This window comes from Camelus dromedarius, chromosome 24, assembly GCF_036321535.1.
Source record: "Camelus dromedarius isolate mCamDro1 chromosome 24, mCamDro1.pat, whole genome shotgun sequence".
NCBI lineage: Eukaryota > Metazoa > Chordata > Mammalia > Artiodactyla > Camelidae > Camelus > Camelus dromedarius.
The window spans coordinates 2,222,817-2,248,097 of NC_087459.1; the positions used below are offsets into that span (position 1 = coordinate 2,222,817).

Sequence of the window (25,281 nt, forward strand, 5' to 3'; positions counted from 1 at the left end):
CATGTACTCATCTTGCCCCCACGATGCCCTAGCATGTTGTTTTAGGTAATGTTTCAGGAAAAGACCCTCAATGTATATTTGCTTAGCATGACTGGGACATTGTGCTGTACACCAGAAATTGACACATTATAACTGACTGTACTTCAATTAAAAAAAAAAAATATATATATATATATATATATATTTGCTTAAATGTAGCAGGGAAAAAAGAAAGTTGAATTGGTTAAGGTTTAATATTTTAATGCTGCATCTAATTCCAGAGCTCTCAAAGATCAACTAATTCAACTACCTCAGAGATACTAATTTAGTTTAATAACTTTCTGGTTTTAAATGTAACACTCATTTTAAAAAGGTTGGAAACTTCAACAACACCAGAAAGAGAAATGGCAATTGTCAGTCATGCCACTGCCCAGAGATGATCACTGCTGGGGCTGCAATGTATTTCCCTGGGTCCTTTTCTTTGCTATGGATATTTACATAGTTGAGCTGATGCTGTCTGTCCATCTTTCTTCCCCCCTCTGGCTAAAATAAAAGCATTTTTGTTATTGGTAAGTTTTTGCAAGCATCAGTAATGGTTACATAGTACACAGCAGTCACTCTTCTACTGGGCACTAGGATTTCTAATTATTTAGATGTTCAACAATGTTACGATGGCCATCTCTGTGTGCAAGGCTGCGTTCCCTATCTCAGATGTGTTTCCAAGGACAAAATGACAGATTTCTTCTCTTACAATGATCATAACTGTTACAATGGTAACATTTTCTCTCAAACTCTATGTCTGCACATTTTTATCATCATCATCATCATCATCACCAAAACAGTTATGGCCTCCTGCTGCCAGGCTCTGTTCTGAATGCTTCAGATGTATTTACTCTTTAAACCCTTACAAGACTCCTAAGGGGCTGAGGCTCCGGGGAGCTGAGGCTCTGGGAGGCTAGGACCTGCCCAGAGTTCCAATACAGGGACAGGGGACCCAGGCAGTAACCCCTCACTTATAACCATTATAGTATAGAAGATGCAAACAATGAGTTAAACGCTTTTATTGGCCAAGCATTTTACGTGAAATTATGAATGCCTAGCATACAAGAGAACCAAACAGATAAACAACAAACCAAAAAGGCATGAAAACACATAGCAGATCTTATGGTAAGTCCTTATAAGGGACCCTTGTTCCGTTCCTTTGGTAAAGAACCAGCATTATCATATCTCCAGTGGAAGCTATGCAGAATGTCAAATCCCAATTTCAGACTCTTGCACATGAGCAAATTCTACTTTGAGAGACAAGCTTAGGAGTGTGAAATGCCTGGAGACGGAAAAACTGCCTCCTATTACCAACATGCAACCAACACATTAGAGGCTCATCGCCAAGGACTCCGGCCTGTAAACAACCTCTCCTCCACAGACCCTGCTTTCTCAAGAGAGTCACTCATTTCACAAGTTAAACCATTAAGTGAATAACAATTATGTCTACTTCAGAGACAGACATACTAAGTTCAAGCTCATACAAGTTTTATGACTTGTGTCAGATTATGCCTCTTAGGACGCTCCTTGTGGAAAATACTGAAAGTGGTCCACAAGCTAGAGAGTGAGAAAGGCTAAGAGCTGTGACGGAGGCCAAGGGGGACTAGAAATCCACTCCCCCAGAGCACACGCCCCCAGGTAAAATGCCTGTGGGTGGGGCACATGCAGCCTGTGTCTGTTTGGCCTGCTCAGCACCAGAGCAGACACTTCCCAGAGGGTCCCACTCTGTGTCGTGAAAAGCTCCATTTGGTCAGTGTCCAGCCTTGGGGCCAGCAGACAAGGAGAAGCTCTCCACACAGGGTGGAATGAAACTAGAGGATTAGGGGTTATACGCAGTGCTTCTGATGAATCACCCCTGAAAGATGTCAAACTGGGCCAGTGAGTGAGGCGGGGTCTGAGACGCCAGGGAGCCGGCAATCACAGTGAGGATGCGGGCGGGACTTCCTAGAAAAAGTCACAGCTCCAGCACAGGCACTGTGACCAAACTGGCAGGAGCAAACTGTTGTTAAGGAAAGTCTGGCCAGAACTTGCCTCTTTCGTTCATCTTGTGACAAATAGTTGGTGACCCTTTCTTAGATGCCAGGCATCTGACAATTCCCAGGTGAACAAGCCACACAGGTCTCGGTCCTCATGAAGCTTACGTTCAAATGTGGGAGAAACAGACAGTCATATATCCCAGTAAGACCATTTCTGAGGAACCCTGGCCACTTCCTGGGGCTCTAACTCACAGTCGGGATAAAGCTTGAAGAGCCCAGAGAGCCTAGCAGCTGGTCTAACAGGCGACGGGAAGACTGTATGACAACGTGTTGGGGGGGACGGCGGGATCAAGAACAAATGCAGGCAGAGACCACAGTAATGCTTGTTGGCTGAAGACACGAGGGCACATTTTATGGAAGAATTGGTATTTTAAGGGTATAGTTAGGCATCTGGACAGAGCCCAGATGTACTCAGGTGAGGTGTGCGTAAGAGAGAATAAGAAAAGGGCCATCAATGGGAAATGACATGAGAAACCTCCTCGGGATACGGCAGGCAGCTACCCTCACTTACTAGAATAGGGCGGCAGCCCCTGTGGGGATGTCCACCTCCAGTCTGACCCTCCTCCAATTCCTCCTCCAAACTTTGGCCAGACCACAGCGCTCCTCTGGTTAAAAAACTATTCAATGGCTCCCCACTGTTCTCAGCCTAATGTCCAAATTCCGCAACAGGATTTACAAGGCCCAGCGGGACCTGGGCTCTGCGACCTCTCCTGCCTCATGGCTCTGCTCCCCACCGCCCCACGTGCACCCCTCACTGAGTGACCTGTGTCTCTCTCTTGCAGGTTTCTCAAATGCTATGTCCTCTGCCTGCAGCAACCCCCTTCCAGCCTGCCCTCCTCCACCTGTAACAACCACTCCTCCTTTACATCTTCACGTAGATGGGTGTCTACCCACCAAGAATGCTCCTGGCCCCCTAGCTGGGTTAGAGGGCCCTCATCTGTGCTCCCAAACTAGATGGGTGGGAACAGAGTCTGGAGCACTCTGAAGGCCCGGAAGAACTTTAGACTTAACATAATGGGTGCCTCAGACTCACTATGAATGATACAGTGAATATATTCTAAGAAAAGGAATCCGGCAATATTTACCCCAAGCTCTAAAACTAATCAGTGCTATCTGCGACAGAAGTTGAATATACCAAGAGTAGGTAAGCGCCTGCCTGCTGGTAGGCATTCCTCTTCTCTTTGGGTAATAACCCCTGATTTTCCTGTGCAGAGCCACTCCTTTCTCTCATTCTCTGTCCACTAGCTTGGAAGGAGCTGATGCCACCCTGGCTCCAGGGAACGGCCTATTAGAGAACACCAGGCCCCTTGCCACAGTGACTAGCTCAGGGCCGGGCATGAGACCCCAGTGGTTCAATGACACTCACTTCTGGACTTCTCTGCTGGCAATACTAAGAAAAGAAATTCTCTTTTTCCCAGGGATTGCTAAGCAGATAGGATGTAAGCCTGGAGCCTGCTGAGAATGACGCCAACCCATAAGGAAGCAGGACAAGAACTGGAAGGAAGCAGATACCGATATGACAGCTTCGTCTGAACACCAAGACTCAGCCGCCGCTTAGCTAGGACAGACTGCGTAGCGGCAAGAGCCAATCAATTCCACTTGGGGCTGAAGGCAATTCCAGGTGGGTTTCTGTCACTTGCAACAAAGAATCCTGACCCACACACAAAGGTGATCAGAATTAAGGCAACAACACAACACAGCACCAAGAAAGTTCCAGCAGTTTGCAGACTTGCAGTCCCTAGTGAAGGTAATGCTTCAGTAGCGATCAGGCACCTCCATCAGTAAAGGTTCTACCCGTCAGTGCCGCAGCCTCGCCACTATTCTGGGCAATAAACCACCCATGATGTGTAGCAACTAACCTCTTACTATTTCAATCTGCCTCAACTAAATCCCTAACTCCATTCAGCAGACAAAGACCACAGTACACAGCTTTCCATTACTTAGCAAAAGTAAAACCCGTCTCACAGCAAGAGTCCTTTCCAGTTTGAAGTCTGGGAACATTACAAAGAATAATGTGGTTCAAAAAGGGTTTCCAGCGCTCTGTACTATCTTCTAAATTTTTCTGTAAATCTCAAATTATTCTTAAAAGTAGTCTATTTAAAAAAAAAGAAAAAGAAAAGGAAAAGGGTTCCCAGATGCTTTGTGTGCCACCCCCCAAAAATTGTCAATTCTAAATTTGTTTAAATATCTTAATCTCTCCTCTCTACCCACACTGCCCTAGCCAGGGCAAGAGTGTATTAGGAACTGTCACCTGTCACTGGTAGGGTGACCGGTTTGTACCAGTTGTCCAGACTTTCCCAGTTTCAGCACTGAAAGTCTCACATCACGGGAAACCCCTCAGTTCCAGGCATCCCAGGACGGTTGGCCACCCTGAGTGTCGGATGAAGCCCAGGCCCTGTTCTACCTCTTTCCTTGTTTCGCACAACTACCAGCCCCAACTGGACACTCCACAAACCCCAGGGTCTCCCTCCCACATCCCATTGCTCCACATGGTAGCTCCTAGGAGCTCATCTTTGACAACTCTGCTCTGCTGTTGCCTCCCCCAGAGAGCTTCCCAGAAGGGTTCCCACAGAGCCCGGAACCTATGGCGATCCCAGCACGGGTCACACCACGCAGTCCCTGGCTCTCCCCCACCAGCCTGCGAGCTCCCTCAGGGAATGGGCTCTTCTGTACCCAGGGTCCAAGATGTTTACCATCAGAACCAACTGCTGGGGTGGGCACTAGCTGTTTACGGCACTCCTTCCCAAGTCACTGTGGGATCGGCTAAGACCCACACGGATACACAAATTGCCAGGTCCTTTAGGTCATAATATGGATTAAGTGGATCTGCCTGATGCAGGGCAGGCAGCTCGGGTTTCCAAAAAGCTCCCGAGAAACAATGAACCCGGGCAGTTCCCAGGATACTTCAGAGGAACAGGAGAACCTTTACCATTTCCTGGCTGGCTAGATGGTGAAGATGCCCCATTGGGCAGTGGGACTCAGCCAAGCTGAGTCTTCCCAAATTGACTTTTAGGGACACTTTATTCAAAAAGATAGTGCAATAAGTGCAACCACTGAAGTCAAATTCTGGCTTTGACACTTTTCAGCTGTTGTCACCTTGGTCAAGTGACTTAACCTCTTTCTACCTTAGTTTCCACTCTATAAAATGCAAACAATAATAGTTCCCATTATGCACAGACCTGTGAGGACTAAAGGAAGTAACACACAGGAAGTCCTTGACAAGCACCGGGTACCGAAAATGCATTCGATAATTACTAAAGTAATTTAAAAGAGCTAGAGTCAGGCAGAGTTAGGTGGGAGCCTACAGGTAACTGGATGCTGGCAGGAGGCCCAACTTCCTTTAGATAACCATCCTCCCCTTCTCAGCCTCATCCACCCACTCTCTAAATTCCTGAAATCCTTCAGCCTCTCCCTTTCCCGTCCAGCTGCCCTCCCATTTAAGATTTTTGCTTCCCTGCACACCCCCATCCTTGTCCTAGGCCTCTCTCCTCCCCATGTCCTCTCTCATCACCACCCCTAAAACCCTTCCTCACGTGACAGTGATCCCTCCTGCCCCCTACTCTTTCAGACCCGCTAACATTTATTAAATGCCTGCACCACGCTAGAAAGGACACAGCTGAGAATTACAGCACCCCTACCCCTGGCCAAATGAGAAGCCCCATCTAACTTCCCTCCTACCCATCCTTCCCAGGGGACCCTGTCTTCCTCCTACTGTTCCCTGCCTACCCCCCACACCATCATCCTTCTTTCCCTTTAGTAATCTTGGGAGATCCTTCTGGAAACCAGCCAATTTCTTACCACCAAAGGTTTGCCTACCCCAGCACCCAACTCCCTCCTTCCCCCAACACTATATTTTCCTCCCTGAAGTCATTCCCTACTGAAAGGTCTCAATTTTCCATCACTCCCCCCGCCCCCCCCCAAAATCCTAGGCTCTGCCTGCATGTTCTGCACCTCTCCCCAATTCATTCACTTTTTTCCATTCTTTAAGTAGCCATTGAGCTCCTCCTATCTGCCAGGCACACTGCTAGATGCTGGGACTATAGCAGTGAGCAAAACAAGCCATCTCTGCCCTCCTAGAAGTACTAGTTTAGGAACAGGCAGAAAAGTAGCCAAAACAAACAGGATAACTGCAGATAGTGGAAATGAAACTAATGAATGAAATTAAGAGAAAGATCTAATGGAAAGGAACTAATGGTAGATCTAATGGTAGGCGAAGCACTTTATTTAGGTGGGGTGGTCTGGGAAGCCTTAGCCAGCTGATAAACACAGCTACTATTATTGGCTACCTACTGTGTAACAGACAGTGGGATCAATTTCTTTCCCGGCATAACATTACTGAATCCTTGCACAATGTTCACCATGCCCATCTGCAGATAGGAAACCAGAGGCTCAGAGAGGTGAAGCAATTTGTCCAAGGTCACACAGGATTTGAATGCAGGTCGCTGTGTACTTCTGCTTCTCAGGACCACCTTTGCCACCTATCCTCCCCCCATAGCTCTACTTCTGGCAGTCTCTCTTTAGACTCCGGCAAGAAACTAGGTTTTTAAAAAATTATTTTCCTTTATTAAGCACTTGTACAAGCTTCCAGCTTTATGTTCATTCTCTCATCCCGTCTTCAAAACAAACGTAGGAAGCAGGTACTGTCACTATATCCATTTTACAATTGAGGAAACTGAGGCCTAAATTCACATACTTAGATTTGAACTCACATCTGTCTGACTCCAGGATCCAGACTTCTGACCCGTAGGTTGTCCAGCCTGAGAAGTAACACCCCGGGAAAGCTTGGTGCCTACCGTGTGGCATCAGCAAGAACGAAATCTACATCCGTAAACTGAAATCTCATCTCCTTACTTTACAGATGAGGATACTGAGACTCTAAGAAGCGGAGAGACTTGCCCAAGGTCACACAGCGAGGAGCAACGGGGTCAGGGTTAGAACCCGGGCGCCCTAAGTCCAGAACCCTAGCTCTTAACCACCATACAGCCTTTCCCGGGCGCTCTCCCAGCCCTCCGCCTCCGCTTTCACACTTCCCAGCGCCTTCGGCCCGGCGCTATGCGCCCCCATCCCCATGTCCAGCCCCGCGGCCTCCCCGCTCCGCCCCCAGTACACTCACTTGAGGTGGTCCAAGGAGTGGATATTGCGGGAAGACTTGCCATGGCCCCCGCCCACCCAGCTCCGCGAGCGGCCAAACATGTCGGCGGTCCCGGCCCGTCGCTCGCCTCACGGTCTCATGCCCGAGCGGCCCAGCGGCCAGGCGCCGCGGCGGCACAAGCAGAGGAGGCAGCAGCAGAGGAGGTGAAGAGACGGCCAACCACCTTCCTCCCCGGCCCACAGCCCTGCACTGACATTCAGCCGGAACCGGCCGTTCGACCGCCGCGCTTTACGGCCGCCGCCACGAGGAACGCTGGGAAGTGTAGTTCGCCCGCGAGGCCCCTGCTGACAGGACTCTGCGAACGAACCACAAGGCCCGGCGTGCATCACACAACCGCGGGCCTGCGGCCTTGGAGATGAGGCGGAGCGAGAGGAGGAGAGTCCGTAGTTTCGTCGGGGTGGGCGGGAATGAGAAACCTATGGGCGGAACCCTGAGGACTGAATTGGCGAAGATGGGCGAGTAAATTACCACAGTGCTAACAATTATTAGCTTATGATGAGAATAAGAATAGCCATTGTTTGGCACTTGCTAAGTGCCACTGCCCTAAGTGCTTTACATATAATGTTTAATTCTCACAACCTTATGAGGTGAGTACTATTATTATTCCCATTATACCCAGGAGAAAAGTGAATCACAGAGGGGTTGAGTTGCCCAAGGTCATCCGGTTAGTAAGTGGCAGAGCCAGGGTTCAAACCTAGGCACCCTTATTTTCATTCCCCCAATAAAAAACTGCACCAAATCGGTAACGGGCTGGTTTGTCCTCACAGCCTTTTTCTTTTTCTACCTCAGTTAAAAAATAAATATTGAAAGACCTTCAAGCCACGATATACCAAAACTGAACGTCTTGTACTTTCAGAGGATTTCTCTGGTCTTCACCCAAAATCCATTCCATTTTTAAAACAACCACATTTTAAAAAATAAGGCAACACCCAGTTTCCAACACCAACCAAGAAGATGTATCTGAATTTCTCTCCTGGATTAGGAGTCGAAAACTCAGTGGAGGTGATACTGCCCTGTTCACCATTCATTCATTAATTTCTACACCTCGTGGTTATGAGAGGTCTACTGCGTCCCACTAACTGTGCTCAGGACAGAATTGGGCTAAAGGCCAATGTTTTCCCCAATGCCTAACACAAGGTTTGGCACATAATAGGTATTCAACAAATATTGGCAGAGTGACTGGCTGAATGAATGAAGGTTTATTTCACCTTCAGCAGTTGGAGGGCTAATGGTTTGCTCTGCAATTCATCTAAAAGGGCAAGAGACAATCATGGAGGAAAAAAGGCAGGTTCTGGCTTCCAAACACACACAGGCCCAGCAGCTTCCACGATCCTTCTGTTCCTTTGGGCCTCAGTTTCCTCATCTGTTAAAAAAAGGGTAACATACTACACTGCCCCACCTGGCTCCAATTAAGCAATACAGCCCAGTGTGGCCTGAGATTTAAAGGTCTGTTGAACCGCTCTAGAAGGCGCTTTGGGCAAGATCAGTCTGCTGAAGAGGGTGAGTCAGCGAGTGGAAGAGACTCACTTCTGTGTACTTCTTAGTTGTTTGACTGTTTAACCACGTGTATTATTATTGTTTTAAAACATGGTTTACAAAGTAAAACCAAGAAGCAACCCTACTGCTGAAGGTCTGACCTGCTGGGAGCAGACCTTCCAGCAGGCAGAATTTGGATAGATGAAGGCAGCACTGATTGATCTTCTACAGCGTGGAAAATTGCTGCTGTAGGAAAGTCCAAAATTTTCACTGGTAAAGCCCACCGCCCTCCTACCCTGCCTCCTTTTCAACAGGTAAACTGAGTCCCAAAAAGGCATGGCGCCAATATTAGGTTTGAATTGTGTTCTGATTCTTTCCCCTCCCCCTACCCCGTCGGGGATTTGCAGAGCGAATTGGATTCGAGATCTGCGCTGAGTCCGGAACCAAGGAAGCAACTCAGACGCCAGCGGCCCGAGGGGCGGAGCGAGACGGTACCCGCCCCCGGACGGCTCGGGCCAATGAGCCCGGGCGTTGGGCGAGCCAATGAGCGCGGGCAAGAGGTGGTGGACCAATGAGCGCGGGGCTGTTTCGGAGGCGGTGTTCGGAACGCTACCAGGAGGGCGACGCGGCGGCGGCGGCAGCAGCCATGGGCGCTGCGCCTCCGGGGGCGCGTAGGGGGCTCGAGAAACGGCCGGGCGGGGCTGAAGAGACAGTCGCGGGGACTGGCCTTTAACGCTTAGCTTCGGTGGGGTCCCTCCAGGAGCTGCGAGCGCCCGTGAGCGCGAGCGCGGCGTATCGGAGGAGCCGGGCAGCCGCCGGCCACTGCAAGGGGGCCTGCCTGACGGCTGGGCGGATCCATAGGGCTGTGTGGGCACCTCTGGGTGTGGGGTGACCCCGCCTGGTACGTTTCGGAGGCCGAGGCGCGTCCGCAGGGGCCCACTCACATCCCCAGGGGCGCACCGCCGGGGCCCGGCGCCGCCTCGGCCAGCCCCGGGGCGCCCCTGGATGGCTAAGCTGCCCCTTCGCCGGCCGCCCGGGCGCCGCAGCGGCTGAACTCGCTGGGATCGCCGGGCTGCCGCCGCCCTCGCCGCCCCCTGCATGCCCGGTGCCCGAGTCGCGGCCCACCTGGACTCGCTGGGCCCTCTGGTCCCCTCCGTGCCGCCGCCGCTGCTGCCCTCTATGTTCTACGTGGGCCTGTTCTTCGTCAATGTGCTGATCTTATACTACGCCTTCCTCATGGAGTACATCGTCCTCAACGTAGGCCTCGTCTTCCTGCCCGAGGACATGGACCAGGCTCTCGTGGACCTCGGCGTGCTCTCCGACCCCGGCTCGGGCCTCTACGATGCCGACTCGGAGCTCGACGTCTTCGATGGTTACTTGGAGTAGGCTTGGCTGCCATCTCCCGCTCCCTCAACGACCCGCAACCCTCGGCCCGGACCAACGCCCAGATCATGCCACCGCTGCTGGTTGAGGGCACCGTCTGGCCAGGGATGGGACCCCCAGGACGAGGCCCTCTCCGGCCTCCGAGGCCTGTAAGTGCCCTCTCTGTGCAGGATGAGGGCGGGTTGGGGCGCTGGCAAGGAAGAGGGAGGCATCCCAAGCTGGACACACACCCTCCCCCAGTCTTCTGATTCCCCCATCCACCTCGTCCAGGTCTTTTTGGATGCCAGGAATGGCTGGACTCTTCTTGGGCCCTTAGGGCAGGAAACCTTCCCCTTAGTGAAGGTGACAGCTGTTGAAGAAGGGAAGGGAAGCAGGACCTGAGTGGCTTTTGGGTTAGCCATGGTACCAACTGCTACAGCTTGTGGGGAAAGCCTTTGCACCCAAATCCATTTGAGGCAGAGTTGTCAACTCCTCCCCACATCCTCAGCGTGGCTTAATGGTGACCTTGGCTTTTTGGGGACTCTTCCTAGTCCTGGAAGTGTAAAGACTTGCAGTGTTAAAAGAGGTAGGAAGCCAGGAACTGATCATCTTTGCTCTGTGGCCTCTTAGGGGGCTGGGTAGAGACTGAGAGCAAGGACTCCTTGCTGAGGCTGAGAGGAGAAACCTCCTTCAGCACAGAACCCTGCACTTCCTTTGGCCTTGGCTTTGCTGCTGTTTGGGAGTCAGGTTTCAGGGTGCCCCAGCTCATCAGTTCCGCAGCTCGAATCTGCAGAGGCTGCAAGTTTCACGGGCTGCTTTCGCAGACCAGGCAGGCTGGGGGTTGGTGCCAGGGTGGCTTTGTCTGCAGTGTTTGCAAAGCCTCAAGGGGCTCCTGGGTCAGCAGAAGGGACCACAGGGTCACTGCACTGAGGTGTGAAAGTCTTGCATCTGGGCCGCCACCAGGAAGCTTGTACAGCCCCACCTTGTGTGTTGGTGGGAGGGAAATGAAGATCCAGAAAGGAGGAAGACTTGGCCAAAGTCACACAGCATGAAGAGAGGCAGCTGGACTAGAGGAGGGAGGGTCTGTGAGGGTTCACAGAGCATACAGGAACTCCTTGGCTGAGCCCCTCAGCTGGGCAGGCCTGGCATGTCTCCTGGCACAGGTCCTGAGTGGCAGTGGAGGGGAGATACTGAGGTGGGGGGCCTTTTGGAAAACAGACACTAGTGCCACTCACCTCAGGCATGCTAAGGTTGCCCCCTCCTCTGTTGCCGGTCTGAGCCAAGATGACCATAGTTGAGTGGTGCACGATGGGGCAAGACCTATTGGCAGTAGTGCTGGGGGGCAGGGGCTCCCCTGACAGTGAGATTTCTTTGAAGAAAGCTTCATTTGAGCTCAGGAAGACCTTAGCAAGAGCCAAGGGCCAGGTGGGGTGTGCATCAGCTACTCTGCATACCTACTTAGTCTGCCTACCTGCCTTCCATACATCATCTGTCGATCCTTCCATCAGTTTGTTCTTTTATTGAACAAATGTTTACAGATTACCTAATGTGCCTGGTGCGTGAACACAGTGAAAAGGACAGACTCAGCCCCGGACCTCCTGGCACTTGGTGAAAACGAAAAGTGGGTTCCCAAACAAGACGGATTTTTTGAGAACTACAAAGGCATGTAAGAAGTCCCCTATTGTGTTTGCTGCTATGTCCTCAGCACTTAGAAACGTGCCTGGCATCTAGCAGGTGCTCAAAAAATGCCTGTTGAGTGAGTAACACAGAACACTAGAGATGGGCTGCTTCACATAGAAGGGTCAGAGAAGTCCTCTCTGAAGAGATAACCCTTTTATGCTGAGCCCTGAATTGATGGGAGGAGCCACACAGATCTGGAGCAAAGCAATCCAGGCAGAGGGATCCACTAGTGCCCAGGCCATGGGCTGGGAGAGAGTTGGTTCTTCCAGCAACTGAAAAGAGGCCAGCATGACAGGAGAGCAGCCCCAGAGAGGCTAGTGGAGTGGGCAGGGCCTCATGCAGGTCCTGGGAGGCCACAGCCATGAGCAGTGGAAAGCCATCAGGAGGTTTTAGGCAGGGGATGACACAATTCCAGTCCGCATTTTTACAAAGATGACTGGCAGTTGTGGGCAGGATGGGCCTCAGGGACAAGTGCAGAAATAGGGAAGCCAGTTAGGAGCTGTTGCTCAGGTGATGGAGGCTTGGGTGAGGCCAAGTTGGTGAAGATGGAGACACACAAACAGACCAAGAGCACCTTCTAGAAGCAGAACTTATGGGATCCATTGAGAACTTGAACTGAGTATTGACCATAAATCATGCCTGGTTCCAGGCCCTTTGCATATTCACTCATTGGGTCATTCAACAAACTTTAGCTCTGCCTGCTCTTGTGCCAGGCCTTGGGGATCCCAAGATAAATGCCCCCAAGCCAAGCTCTTGACTTTCAGTCAGTGTAACTTGGTGCAGAATGTCTTATTTTATCTTTTCGCCACATCAACAGAAACACTTCCCCTTCCAAATGAAAACATTGGCATACTCTGAACCAAAAGCTGAAGCCCAAATGCTTCAACATGCTTTGCAGCACATGCTGTCTGAGCAGAAATACTAGGAAGTGTGTCTTGGAGACACCGTTTCAAAACTTCCAAAGTGACAGAACCTGACTTTTCGAGGTGGGGAGGCCTGGGGCTGTGGGACATACTCAGCCTGGAGAAATAAATGGTGGGAGCCATGCACCATGTTCCTTCTTGCCCACTCTGAGATCTAAGCCTAAGTGCCCTTAGCCCCAAGGACTAGGGAAGCCCAGACCTGGTCGGGGCGAGGTGGCTCGCAGAAAGCAAAGCCCATGGGAAGGATTAAAGATGGTCACCTCATCTCTAGGCTCCTTTCCATAAGCAGAGGAACAATGATAGTCAAATCTCGCTCTTTCTGGCTCATTGCCACGTAGACACAGTATCATGTGACCCACTGGCCAATCCAGGAAGCACTAAGTTCGTGGGCATGCCAGAGAGGGGACTGGGGTGGATCTCAAGATAAAAGGTGTGCTTTCTTTCACCCCCTCCCTCTCTTCCCTTATGTCTGTACCCACGTAACTCAGTTCCTCAAACATTGGTTGAGCACCTATTTAAGGAGGCAGTATTAGGGTCATGATAAGGAGCCAAGTCCCTAGATTCAGATGACCTGGGTTCAAATCCCAGTCCTAGTTGACCTTGGGCATACTCCGTACCTCCCTGTGCATCACATTCTTCTTCTGTAAAGCAGGGATAATGAAAATCTACCTCGTTCTGAGGGTTGAGTGAGATAGATATAAAGCTCTCAGATCTTCCCTTGTGTATAAGTGATATATTCAAATTAACTATTATTGTTAACAGTCAGATACAATGGGAAGCGTGTACACCTAGGCCCTTGGAAATGCATAAACCTGCACACACGCTCACACATGAATATTTATATGCCATGATGAGTAAAAGAGGACTGGCTGCCTGAGTGCTGGGTGACTGCAAGTCTGGACAACCGGGACAGAATTCCCACCCTGCCTTCCCATCTCGAGACCCTCAGGTGACCTTTCCCACCAGCTCCGGAGCTTTGGAGAGCTGCCACTCTGTGGTTTTCCTAGAGGGTTAATGGAGGCCCAGGAACAGGGAGCGGGGATCAGGAGCTCCCTCCTTCCCGGGAGAAAGGGCCTGCAGCTGGTCTGGGAGCCGGGAGAGTCCTCACGTCCCAGCAGTTCCACTGCGGAGGCAGCTTAGCTGGATTGATTTGTCCTGGTTCCTGATGAAGGCAGCTGGTGCCTGCCAGTCCTCTCCTGGCACAGAGGGAGGGCTGGGGGAGAGGAACCTCTCTGCGTTGGAAATGCAGAGATGAGAATGTTGCTGCCAGAGTCAGCCTGGCCTGGTGGAGACCAGATTTGGGGCTCAGAGTAACCAGACCCAGTCTACTTATTACAGGGTTCCCCAGGCTTCAGTGTCCCAACTGGGTGCTACAGCTGCTCCTTCCTGATCTTCCTACCCTGGTCCCTTTGTGCCAGACTGCGGCCTGTGCCTTCCGCAGGACACCCCGCCTGGGCCTATGGTTCCCCTGCTCAGAAACAAACCTTCCCCAGGGACGTGGGCACAGCAGATTCAAGTTGTGGGAGATCCCATGTGGAGCTCCAGGCAGGTTCAGGGCAGATGAGGGGAACCAGCTGGGAGGCTGTGGCTGTCGTCCAGGTGAGAGACGGGTGGTGGTGACGAGGGGAGGCAGGTGCATCCCCAGGCCCGGCTGACCATCTCTGTCCTGAGATGAGGCTCCCTCAGAAGTGTGCTGGCTGCCCCTTTGGACAGGAAAAGACCCCAGTATGTTGTCTCAAGACAACTGAGAAGCCAGGGGTCCCACCCCCTTGTGTCCGCGTTATGCAAACTGGAGGTCTCATCTAAGGAAAGCCCTCACAGCCCTTGCATCTGTTTTCTTGGACTAAGTAAGATATCAAGGACTCCTATCAGCCTGATGGATAGTGTTCCTGGTTTATCTGCTGTCTCCAGCCCCCTCCCCTGGGACATCTGGAAGCATAGTGTTCTTTTGGGAAACCAAGATCACAATGAAAAGGACAGGCATCCTCATCCCCATCTCTCCAGTAAAGACACTGAGACCCAGAAAGTGGAAGTGAGGGGCCAGGGGAACAAAGAAAGCCAAGTAAGACAGCTGAACCTCCTGACCTAGTGCAGAGGGAGGGTGCAGGGGCCTCCAGAGAGGGGCTCCCGGCTCCCATCCTTGGAATACCACTTACCTGGCTCTGTCAGGCCTACGTCATACATACTCTTGCTCCTTTTTTTATGAGTTTTTAAAAAAATTTTATTTTGAAATAATTTCACAGTTACACAAAAGTTGCAAAAATTCCTGTATATACGTCACCCAAATTGGCATCAATTAACACTTGCCACGTTTGCTCATGTGTACGGCGTGCTCACTGTGTGTACACATGGATTTATACACATATACATACATGGATAAATGTTCGGCTGAAACTTTTTAAAACAGATGGCAGACATTATGATCCCTTACTCCTAAATATTTTGGTGTGTATTTCCTTAGAACAGGGACATTCACTTACCTAATCACAATACAGCTGTCAAAATCAGCAAAATTACATGGATAAAAAAAACTATGACCAATCTAATCTCTGGTTACTCACATTTCATCAATTGTCCCAATAGTGTCCTTTCACAATAAAGAGGAGGACGGGGAGCTGAGGTCCAGGATCCAATCCCAGATCACTCTTGGTATCGCTTGCCGTGTTCCTTGTGTCGCCTTCAATCTGATCAGTCTCTCAGTCTGTATCTTTCATGACGTTGACATTTTTGAAGAATACAAGTCTGGTATTTTGTAGAATGTCTCTTAGTTCGGGCCTGTCTGATGTTTAGTCTTGAAATTAGATTCAGACGGTGCGCTTTTGGCAGGACTACCACAGAGCAGTGAGTGTGTGTCCTGAGTATGTCGTATCAGAGGCACGTGATGTCTGTTTGCCCTATTACTGGTGACACTGACTCTGACCACTTGGCTAAGGTCTCGTCTGCTGGCTCTCTCCACTACAAAGTTACTGTTCCTTCCTTTATAATTTATAGTTTGTGATTAAGTACACTAGTGTTAGTGCTTCACTTGTTTAAAATCTACTTTGAGTTTGTCTTTATAAGGTTGTTTATGTCACTGAAAGGAGAAAACCAGCATCACTTGCATGGATAAAAATACCAAGTGCCAAAGTCATTAACCTCTGACCAAATACTAAAGCCAGCTAAAGGCGTGGGGCCCCTGGCTCTTTGTCGGCAATTCAGGTTAGTAGCTGTCACAGGTAAACTCCGGCACCCAAGCGGACCTTTCTTCTCCAAGTAGTCATAAGGACTGACCGAGAACAGAAAAGCCAGGCGTTGGCTAGCTGTGTGTGACTCTGTTATCAGGCCTTCTCTGTGTACCCTGAAGGTCATTGCCCAGGAGCTTGCAGTCAGCTTTGGGTTTAAATCCCAGCTCCACTGACGCCTTAGATAAGCAACTTCACCTCCTCAAGCCTCAGTTTCCTTTCCTGTCAAAGGGGGATAATAGTACCTGCTGAAGGGTTTGTGCACATTAGATGAGATGGTTGGTTCTTAATAAACGACGCCATCAGGGTTGATGGTGCGTCAGACACAGAGGGTTCAGGCCAGGAAGACCTCCCTTTTCCTCTAGCACCCTTCCTCTGCAGGCGCCACTTACCAGGGAGGGTGTGTGTGTGCAGGCAGCCTTTGAAGCAGCCTGAGGGTGGTGATTGCTCATGTCCTCATGGCCATCAATCCCTGCCCCAAGCCTCGGGGTGGCTGGGAGCTAGTTTCAGTTCCAGTCACCCCCAAAGGGGAGGGATCCATTCCTGAGATGCCTTCCTGGCAGGGGACTTGGCTAGGTAGTTAAAAATAACCGGCTCTCCCACATCTCCATAGCTTCCCCTGAGCGTCACCCAGGAAGCAGGCAGGGCAGGGCTCATTAACTCCATTATAAAGGGCGGGAAACTGAGGCTTGGGGAGGTTCAAGGACTCTCCCCAGACACCCAACTACGAGGTGGCCAAGGGACCACACTCCCAGTTCTTCCCCAAGTGAAGTCCTTGTCATAGGCGTCCCCAGGAGGCAGTGAATACACCAAAGCCTAGTTCAACCAGGCTCTCGGTGCCCTGCCTCCTGGGCATGTGCTACTTTGGCCTTTTGAGCAGAGAAACCAGGCGCAGGCTCCCTTTGTGCAGGCCAGGCGTATCTGGCTAGAATGAATTGCATCATTCATTTTTAGTGTTGCTTTCTGTTGATGACAAATGGTACTGTTTTTTATTCATGATAGTGACAGAAAAGTTTGGACTTGGAGAAAAAAGTGCATCAACTTAAAATACTAAATAACTAGTAGTCCAGGTGGTTCTTGGGTGTGGTACGAAGGTGTTGGGCACACGCTGCCCTTCTGAAGGCCTCACCCAGTCTCGGGCACAAGCCAGCTGGAGACACGTGCTGGACCAGGAATCTTGACAGAACCCACGGCTGATGAGCGTTGGCTGCCGACATGTAAACCAGAATCCAGGAACTAGTGGAGAAACTGGCCAGGACACTGGCTTCGATCAGGGACCCAGACCCAGGCAGCCGGGCAGCACCTCCTTTCCCAACCCTTCCGGCCACGCACTGGTCAACCGGACAAGGCCAAGGCCTCCCTGTTGCAGGGCCTGGTGCTGAGATGACAAGGGAGACACTGGGCAAATCATATCTGGGTGGCATCTGTCTTTAGCCACTTTAATTGTTTGGTTGGTAGAGAAAGAGGAACGAGCAACGGGTTTCTAGCAGGCAGGGTCTTTGGAGGAGGACAGGGCTGCCCCTTTCATAAGACCTCCAGCACTGAGGAGACACCCTTGCCCCCCACTGGCCCCGGCCCTGAGTGTTTTCTAGCTGGGAACAGGTGGGGACGCGGAGGGGCGGGGCAATGTGTGCTGGGTATTGCAGGCATTCCACCGACACGACTTCATGTAATCCTCGCAACAGCCAGATGAGGTAGGCATTATTTCAGAGGAGAACACAGGCCCAGAGAGTTTAGGTGACTTGCCTGAGGTCACACAGCTGGGAAAGGGTAGAGCCAGAATTACTAGAGATAAGCCAATTCCAGATCGTGCCCTGGCCGCCCAGAGGAGCAGGACAGTGGGAGGTCCCAAATGCAAAAAGAATCCCCTTCCAGTGTGTCCAGAGCATCACCCCACCAACACCTTTAAGATACTGGGTCATTTTCTCACTTAAGCCAAACCTCAAACTAGGCAGCTTCTCCACAGAGGTATCAAACTGAGACATTTCTTCTTAAAATGAATCAGGTGTCCAAATGTCATTCCAGTGACAGAAATGAGTCAGCCTGCCAGTCCCTCTGGCCAGCTTTGGAGAGTGGCCTGGAGTGCAAGGTTGCAGTTTAGAAAGAAAGGGAAAAAAGCCAAAGCCAATGGCTGCTGAACTGTCAGTCATGTTCTACTGATGTTAGAGGGTTGGAGAACCCACTGACTGGACTCTAAGCTGCAGCCCTAGGGTGCTCTTCCGCCCAGGACTTCTGATGCCCAAGGGAAATGGGGAACTAGATGCTGGGAGGAATTGAGACAGACGTTGGGGTCAGACATGGAGGTTCAAATCTTGGCTGTGCCATTTACGAGCTGTGTGACCTTGCTCAGTGTGCTTAACCTTTCTGAGCCCCATGTGAAATTCAGGGGCGATGGTCCCACTTGGCCCCACCTCCTAGGATTGTTTTGAGGAATAAACGAGTTAAGCCATGAGTCGAAGCAGACAGTCCAAGGGGAATACCAAGTGCTTGATAAATGTCTGCAGATTTGCTGTGAGGCCAGGCTTGCAAGTCAAAGGAAGGAGGGGATTGAGCCTTAGCAGCCACGGTGTGTGGCACAGAGGAGAGGAACCAAGACATCCTCCAGGCACAGATACAGAGGCCTGGGGCCGCATCTCTGTCCGCAGCTGGCTGTGTGACTTAGGGCAGGTCACCGCCCTCTCTGGGTCCCTTCATTCTCTGTGGAGTGAGTAAGACCAACACAGATCAGGGTCTCCTAAACCTCATATGATGCTGCCAGCAATTTTTGCTCTGTCTGCCCACCGCCTGAACTGTTACTTACGCAGTTGTCCTTAAACCGGCTCTCTTTTTAAAGTGAAAGTAATGTTGTGAAGAGGGGAACTTTGTAGTATTATTATTAGAAGTGGAAAACTGGCATCACTTGCCAAAAATAGAAGGTGACCCTACAGATAAAGAAGGAGAACAGAGCGAGTTAGTGAGTTCCAGCTGGAGCCGGCGCCTGCAAGGCCCTGAGTCTGTTCAGATGGGGGATTAGGGTGCGTGACAGCAGCGCACCAGCCAGACTTGCCTGGGACTCAATGCTGTTTGCAAGGACTAGGGGGGGAAGTGAGTCCCTTCTCCGAGGGGGATTCTCTAACCCCTCCCACCCAAGACTGAAATGGGATCCCCTGCCTTGGAGAGCGCTCAGTGAGCCCTGCTAAAGCTGAGTCAGAATAAACTATTCTGCTCCAGGTTCCCAGACACCAGGGCCCTCGAGAGCACCACAGGGAACCCCGGAGTCTCCTTGGAGGAGGGAGGTCCACAGAAGGTGGGCTCCTGGTGGGATGGGAGGGGACCCTGTGAACACCCTTCTGGAGGGCCAAGCTCTCCGATGCTCTAGCTGCAGCCCCGGCTTCTGCTCTCACCTGCCAGGTCCACGTGGGAGACCAGATGGGGTCCGGGGACGTGAGGACTTGCCTTGGTCATCAGTGGAAGCTGGGGAAGGTCTCTGAGCAGTGGAAGGGTATGTTCCCAGCTGGCCTCCAGGGGATAAATCTGGCAGACAACATGAGAAATTTGGCTGATTTGGCCCCTGCTCACCTCTCCAGCCATGCCTCCCCCATGGCCAGCCTTCAACCCCCTTCTCTCCGCCCCTAACAAAATACAGGAGCTTCCAGGACCTGGTTACCAGCCCACCCCCTACCTGGCATGTCCTTTGGGCGCAGCCTTCCCCAGACTCTAGGCTCTATCCATCCCCTGTGCTTCCTCCCGGGGTCAGTGTATTACCTTGGGCTGAAATTGCTCACTAGATTGTGTATCAAAGGCAGGGGCTGTACTCATTGCGTGGTCCCCAGTACCCAGCTCAGGACCTGGCACACAGGAGGTATGAGTTTATGTAATATGTTTAAAATCTCCAGTGGGACAAAGCCCTGGAGAGCTGAGCCTCCTTAGAGAAGTTTCTTACCCTCTCTTAACCTTAGTTAAGTGTCTTCATCTGTATCATGGAATCATAATAGTACGGAACTCCTGGGGTTGTTGGGAGGTTTGAATGAAGTGACCCGTGTAACACTCCATCTCAGTCATGCTTTCCCAGGAAGCAGACCCTGGAACAAGGATTCAAGTACAAATTGTTTATTTGGGAGATGATCCCAGGAACTAGCGGTGGGGAATGGGGCAGTGAGACGGGGAAAAGATGCGTCCTCGTGTAGGTCACCACTGTGGCCCTGGGCTTAGTCCTGCTCAGGAGCTCTGGGAACCAGTGTAGGTGGAGAATATGCCTCAGAGTTGTCCCAGCTGCCAGGTGAGAGCTGGAGTATCGATCTACCAGTTTGCTGGCCATCACTGGTTGGAAGGCAGCTGTGGGGAGACATTGGCTCTGCCTGGACTTGTGGCCTGGGGCCCAAGTAGGCCCTGGAGGCAGAGAGGCAGGTCCCTGCAGGTGGAAGCTGCCAGGTCAGTGTGCCTGGAAAGGGTGAGTGGATGTAATGTGGTGAGGCACCCACAGCTCTGCCTTGGGCTCGTGGCACATAGTAAAACTCAGGAAGTGGTAGCTGCCCTGATTATTTCCATCATTGTCACTATTCCAGTGCCAGCTCTGCTTGTCACAGTTGTGCAGCTTTAGGCAGGCCACTTGGCTTCCCTGAACCTCTGTTTCTTAGCCGATAAAATGGCGAGATGCATGGTTCTCAGTGGAAGCAGTTCTGCCACCTTAGGTGGCCTTGGAAATGGGGTGAGGGGGCATTTTGAGTTGCCACAGTGACTGGGAGTGCTGCTGGCACTTGGTGGTCAGGGACCAGGGATCCCTAAACACCCCGCAATGCCCAGAACGGCACCCTGCACATCAGAGAATTGTCCTGCCTGAAAGGTCAATAGTGCTCTGATGAACAATAGCACATGTCATGTTTAACATATGTTTTGTTCAATGCTCAGTGACGTTTGCAGAAGGGCTAGCCTGAGCTGGCAAAGGTGAGGCTCAGAACGGGGGCAGGACTTGTGGGGGCTGTAAGGAGGGTGGGCCTGGGAATATGAGATGCTGCAGATACACAAGCACCCAGCTGGACCCCAAGAGAGAAAGGAATGGGAGATGAGGGCCTGTGGGGAGCCAGGCATGAGGATGATGCAGTGTCCTGGGGAGTCGAGCTAAGCAGAGCTGCTGAGTAGCTTGGCTCTGGCCGAAGCCTTCCTGTAGGCTGCAAAGCATTTTTCCGGCAAGGTGGGAGCTGCGCCAAGCCCCACCCACTCCCCGGGTCTTGCTCAGCTGCCCTGGAGCTCGTCAGCCAGCAGACCCTGGGTGCCCTCGGAGCGGGCTGCCCTCCTCCCTCAGGTCTTCTGGGGATTATCTCCCAGGTGCAACTGCCTTAGAAGTCAGGCAAATTCATAAAAAGGAGTTTTTAATAAAAATTACAGAAAAACATCTTTAGCCTGAATCTAGGGCTTCTAGTGTTTCCCCAAAAACGAGGGAGGAAGACCTGAGGGCAGCGGGTGGACAGGTCCAGATCTCCACCCCCACCACCACCACTGGGTGGCAGGGCAGTGATTCCATGCCAGTAACACTCTTTGTCCCTCTCGTTAGGCCTGCGCCCCTCAAAAGCTTCGTGCCAACAGAGAGGTTCCGGTCCTGACCCAGGACAGGGATAGAGAGATTGAGACTGAGTGCCGAGGTCCAGAAGGCACGGGCCCCTGCAGAAGGGGGAAGGAAAGGGCGCCCAGAGACCTCGCCTGCCTGCAGCATCACGCAAACGGCCTTGCCTTGGCTTCCCACCTTTCGCAGCTGCGATGGATGTTTACAGGAGCCCAGCCAGAGTCTGCCTCCTTGCTATTCACCCCTGACCGCACCTGCTTCCCCCACTTAACCTTTGGAGAGGACACTTCACACACAGAAGCGTCTCCCAGCTCTGTTTGATGCCAGCGGAGCGGCAAGGTTTGGCCCGAGGCTGGTCTTAGATGCAGCGACTGTTTCGGAGGGTGACTCAGAAGGAAAAGAAGAACATGTTGGGGGCCGAGGGTGGGGTTTGACTCATTCATTTCAAGTTGTTTGCTCTCCATCAGATTGCCAGAACTGATGATATATTGTGCCGGGGGGACAGCGCTCTTCCGGCCAGAAATATTTTTTTCGAAAATGTGAGTGGTATAAATACTTGACTTCGATAAACCTGTAAAAGCAATACTTAGGAGGCTGACTTCTTTCAATTAAAAAATGTATGCAACTCCAACCCCTGGGGGCCCTGCCTTTTTTTTGTTTATTTGTTTCCCCCTTTGAGCTTTGGAAAAGGAGCCCTTAGGCAGAACCTCGTGACTGACAAAGGGCAGAAGAGTCCAGGTCTCCCCAGCTGGAGAAGGAGCCGGGTTTGGAGAGTAGATCCAAGATATGCAGGCGTGGGAGTCCCAACTCGGCCCCCTCCCAGCTTCCACAAGCCTGACAAGCCAGGGCTCGCCTTCGGGGTGTGGTGGGCAAGGCCTGCTAGCCAAGCTGGAAATCAGGCCTGAATTCCAGAGCCGTTGGGGGTGGGGGTACCCCGTGCTGGGTGCATGATAGACCTCCCCTGAAGATGAGGTGGGTGAGAGGGCGAGGGAAGGAGCAAACGAATGAGTGATGTTGGTTCCCCTTGCAGTAGTTCTCTCCAGTTTGCAGAACACCTGGTGCTTTCCAGAGTACCTTCACCTATGCACGATGTTTAACAAGGAGCAGGTGATTAGCTCCATTTCACAGGTGAGGAGACTGAGGTGTGGGAGAGGAAAGGTCCGGCAGAAGAAGAGAAGGCAGCTACAGCACCACCTGTCTTCATGTGATTCTAAGAAAGGGGATGCTGAGAGGTGAGGATGGAAGACGTTCAAGAAAAGGGGGAACTGGGGAAATGAGGCCTGTTCTGTGAGAGAGACCTGAGGGGAAGGGCCAGGGTTTAAAAGATGCACAGGCTTGATAGCCACTAAAAGTGGAATCATGCTGCCAGTGGACAGTGTGACTCCAGACGTCAGATGCCCTGATTCCCCCAGGCATGGCTTCTCCCACCCAGCAAATGGGGCTCAGGGAGCAATTCCAGCACCTGGTGCCTGTGCCCACAGAGAGACCCTCCAAAGAAGTCAGAAGTGGAGTTTGCATCTTTGACTCCCTCGTTTATTGGGGTGTGACCTTAGGCAAGTCACTCATATCTTCTGTGAAATGGGGACAGTCATGTACCCACCTCATAAGATGACTTTGTGTTAATGATAAAGGTGCCCCTCTGGGCAGACATGCTCCACACCAGGATTCACAGCTTGGCAAGCAGAGCCCAGACTGAATGACAGCCTTCATTTGCCCCCTTGTCCAGGTGCCTTTGTGCAGTGCACAGCCTACCCAACCACACCTGACAACCCTGCCCAGGGAATTCTTTTAATTTACTAAAATGCAAGACCTAACAGAGCAGGGACCTTGAGCATCTTACTGAGTATACCACTGTGTACTCACTACATACTTGTGGAATGCATACAGCAAATAAAGAAAGCAAAGTTGTGGCGAGGATGATTTGTTCATTTCACAAACATTGAGCATTTAATACATGCAGCACCTCCCTATGTGCAGAGGGCACAGCAATGAACAAACAGATAAGTTACCTGCCCTCTGAGAGCTTACATCCTCAGACAAGAGCAGACAACACAATGTGTAAGTGTGAAAAGATCAACTAGTGATGGAGTTGGAGGGGGTGTCTCTGTTTGGTACGGTGGTCTGGTAGACCCTCCTGAGGAGCTGTCCTTTAAACTGAGACCCACAGGCCACGTGAAGAGCTGGGAAAACATTCCAGGCAGAGGCGAGAATGAAACACATAAATGTATGTAATAATGACAGCCGACAGGTATCGCGCCGTGTGCCAGGCTCTTGTTTTCAGCATATTCGCTCGTTGAATCTCCACGTAACCCACAAAGAAGGCACTGTGATCGTGCCCATTTTGCATATGAGGAGACTGAGGCCCAGAGAAATAATTTGCACAGGTAAGTGGTGAGCTGGGCATCAAGCCCACATAGTCTAGCTCTAGAGTCTGAGCTGCTGACCCTGCACTGTGGTCCGTCTTGAGGAGGAAGAGCTTAGCACAGTGCCTGGCCCAAAGTAATAATCATTGCCAATATTTATTGAGCGCTTACTGTGTTCCTTGGGTTGTGGTAGGTGATTTACATGTTTCAACTCATTTCATAAGTGGTAACTATCATTTAAAGTCACTACTACAAATGATTACAGCCTCTGACCTCATTAGTCTCCTCTGAATGGACCAAAAGTGAGGGGGACGTAGTGCCCCCCCACCTGGCTGAAGGGTGCGGAGGATGCCTAGACCGGGGGACTGTCTCAGTGCTCACTCCTGAGGCTGCACAAATGGGAACCCTGTGGACTACACCGAGTCCACGAGTGTTGGGACACCCTAAGGAGTGACGCTTAAGCTACAGGGTCTGATGCCCTTAGCTGCTGGGCCAAGGGGGAAGGCGCTGCCTTCCGGCCAGGTTCCCCAGCCAGGCAGCTGGGTCAGAATCCCTCTGACCCTCCCGCCCCTCAAGTCCCACTTGCTGGGAAAAGGAGGAGAGTTTGGGAACTGGGCATCAGGGCTGGAGCACTGGAGCCAAACAGATAGCTCCCACGGCCACCAGGAGAGAGCCAAGTTGTCCCAAACAGGGGCTTCTGACTGAGCATACAAAAACAACAGCCGAGCTGGCAGCTCTCTGTGTAGACAGCAAAGCTGCCAAGTCCCTTTCAGGCTCGCATGGCCAGGGCCAGATTCCAGCTCGGTTAAGAAATGGTTCCCAGGATAGAGGGGAGGGTCAGAAAGAGAGGAAAACACTCTGCAAGGCTCGTGGCCCTTCAGCCTCGCTGACCCACCCACATAATGAATTTTCCAATGAATTGTAGGAAGCCATAAAGAAAATCCTCTCCCAAAAGACAGGTCTTGGGCCAAAGTAGACTCTGCTCTCTGTGCTGGGCTGATGGGGTGGGGAGTGGGGAGGGTAGGAAGGTAATGGCCCCTGTCAACTGGCCATAGAATATGGCAGAGGTGACACTGTGTGACATCTAAAGCTGGGTTATAGAAAGGACACGACTTCTCTCCATGGTCTAGGTCTCCCCGCTCCACCTCTCTTCCTTTCGGGATGATCACCCTTCAACCCAGCCACCGTGCTGTGAGCAAGCCCAAGCTAGCCCACGTGGAGAAGTCCCCTCTGACACTTCCTTGGGGGAACCGAGGCCCCCAGCCACCGGCCAGCATCAGGGTCTGGACATATGCGACTGAGCCCTCCAGATGATCCCAGCTGACACTGAGTGGGGCAGAGACGAGCTGTCCCCACCAAGCCCTGACGCAAAGACAGCTGTGTGAGCAAAATAAATATGCTGTTTTGAGCCATCACATTTTGGGGTGGTTTGTGAGGCTCTAGGTAGCCAGAACAGTGGGCACCCAAAATGCAAATCATGGTATAAACTCAAACACTGGACCTGCCTG

At 51.6% G+C, this 25,281-nt stretch overlaps 3 protein-coding genes across 13 annotated transcripts in view; 2 read left to right on the forward strand and 1 right to left on the reverse strand.

Annotated features, from left to right (window-relative positions):
- Positions 1-7,397, reverse strand: part of CLEC16A (C-type lectin domain containing 16A) — a 196,249-nt gene extending 188,852 nt beyond the window's left edge. For all 7 annotated transcript variants that reach the window (XM_064478181.1, XM_064478180.1, XM_064478179.1 and 4 more), the window contains exon 1: positions 7,171-7,397. In XM_064478181.1, the coding sequence (XP_064334251.1) occupies positions 7,171-7,250 (80 nt within the window). In that variant the 5' untranslated portion in view covers positions 7,251-7,397. The remainder of the gene's footprint in view (positions 1-7,170) is intronic.
- On the forward strand, positions 7,249-9,738 carry LOC135319255 (serine/arginine repetitive matrix protein 1-like). Its single transcript, XM_064478761.1, has 5 exons — positions 7,249-7,352; positions 8,675-8,709; positions 9,093-9,176; positions 9,280-9,419; positions 9,547-9,738. The coding sequence occupies exons 1-5, from the start codon at positions 7,249-7,251 to the stop codon at positions 9,736-9,738; spliced, it is 555 nt and encodes a 184-aa protein (XP_064334831.1).
- Positions 9,265-22,041, forward strand: DEXI (Dexi homolog). 5 transcript variants are annotated; one of them, XM_010980046.3, is made up of 4 exons: positions 9,652-10,217; positions 11,586-11,713; positions 19,262-19,352; positions 21,402-22,041. In XM_010980046.3, the coding sequence occupies exon 1, from the start codon at positions 9,784-9,786 to the stop codon at positions 10,069-10,071; it is 288 nt and encodes a 95-aa protein (XP_010978348.1). In that variant the 5' UTR covers positions 9,652-9,783; the 3' UTR covers positions 10,072-10,217; positions 11,586-11,713; positions 19,262-19,352; positions 21,402-22,041. The 5 variants fall into 5 exon arrangements, with proteins under 5 accessions (XP_031289100.1, XP_010978348.1, XP_031289101.1 ...); XM_031433241.2 differs by lacking the exon at positions 19,262-19,352; XM_064478188.1 differs by lacking the exon at positions 19,262-19,352 and having other exon boundaries at positions 11,586-11,709.
- The last annotated feature ends 3,240 nt before the right edge of the window (positions 22,042-25,281 follow it).

Coding starts and splice junctions, on each gene's coding strand:
- LOC135319255 (XM_064478761.1), top strand. CDS start 7,249: ATGTCGGCGGTCCCGGCCCGTCGCTCGCCTCACGGTCTCATGCCCGAG. Junction 7,353..8,674: donor AGGAGGCAGCAGCAGAGGAG/GTGAAGAGACGG, acceptor GAACCGCTCTAG/AAGGCGCTTTGGGCAAGATC. Junction 9,177..9,279: donor CCGAGGGGCGGAGCGAGACG/GTACCCGCCCCC, acceptor GCTGTTTCGGAG/GCGGTGTTCGGAACGCTACC.
- DEXI (XM_031433240.2), top strand. CDS start 9,784: ATGCCCGGTGCCCGAGTCGCGGCCCACCTGGACTCGCTGGGCCCTCTG.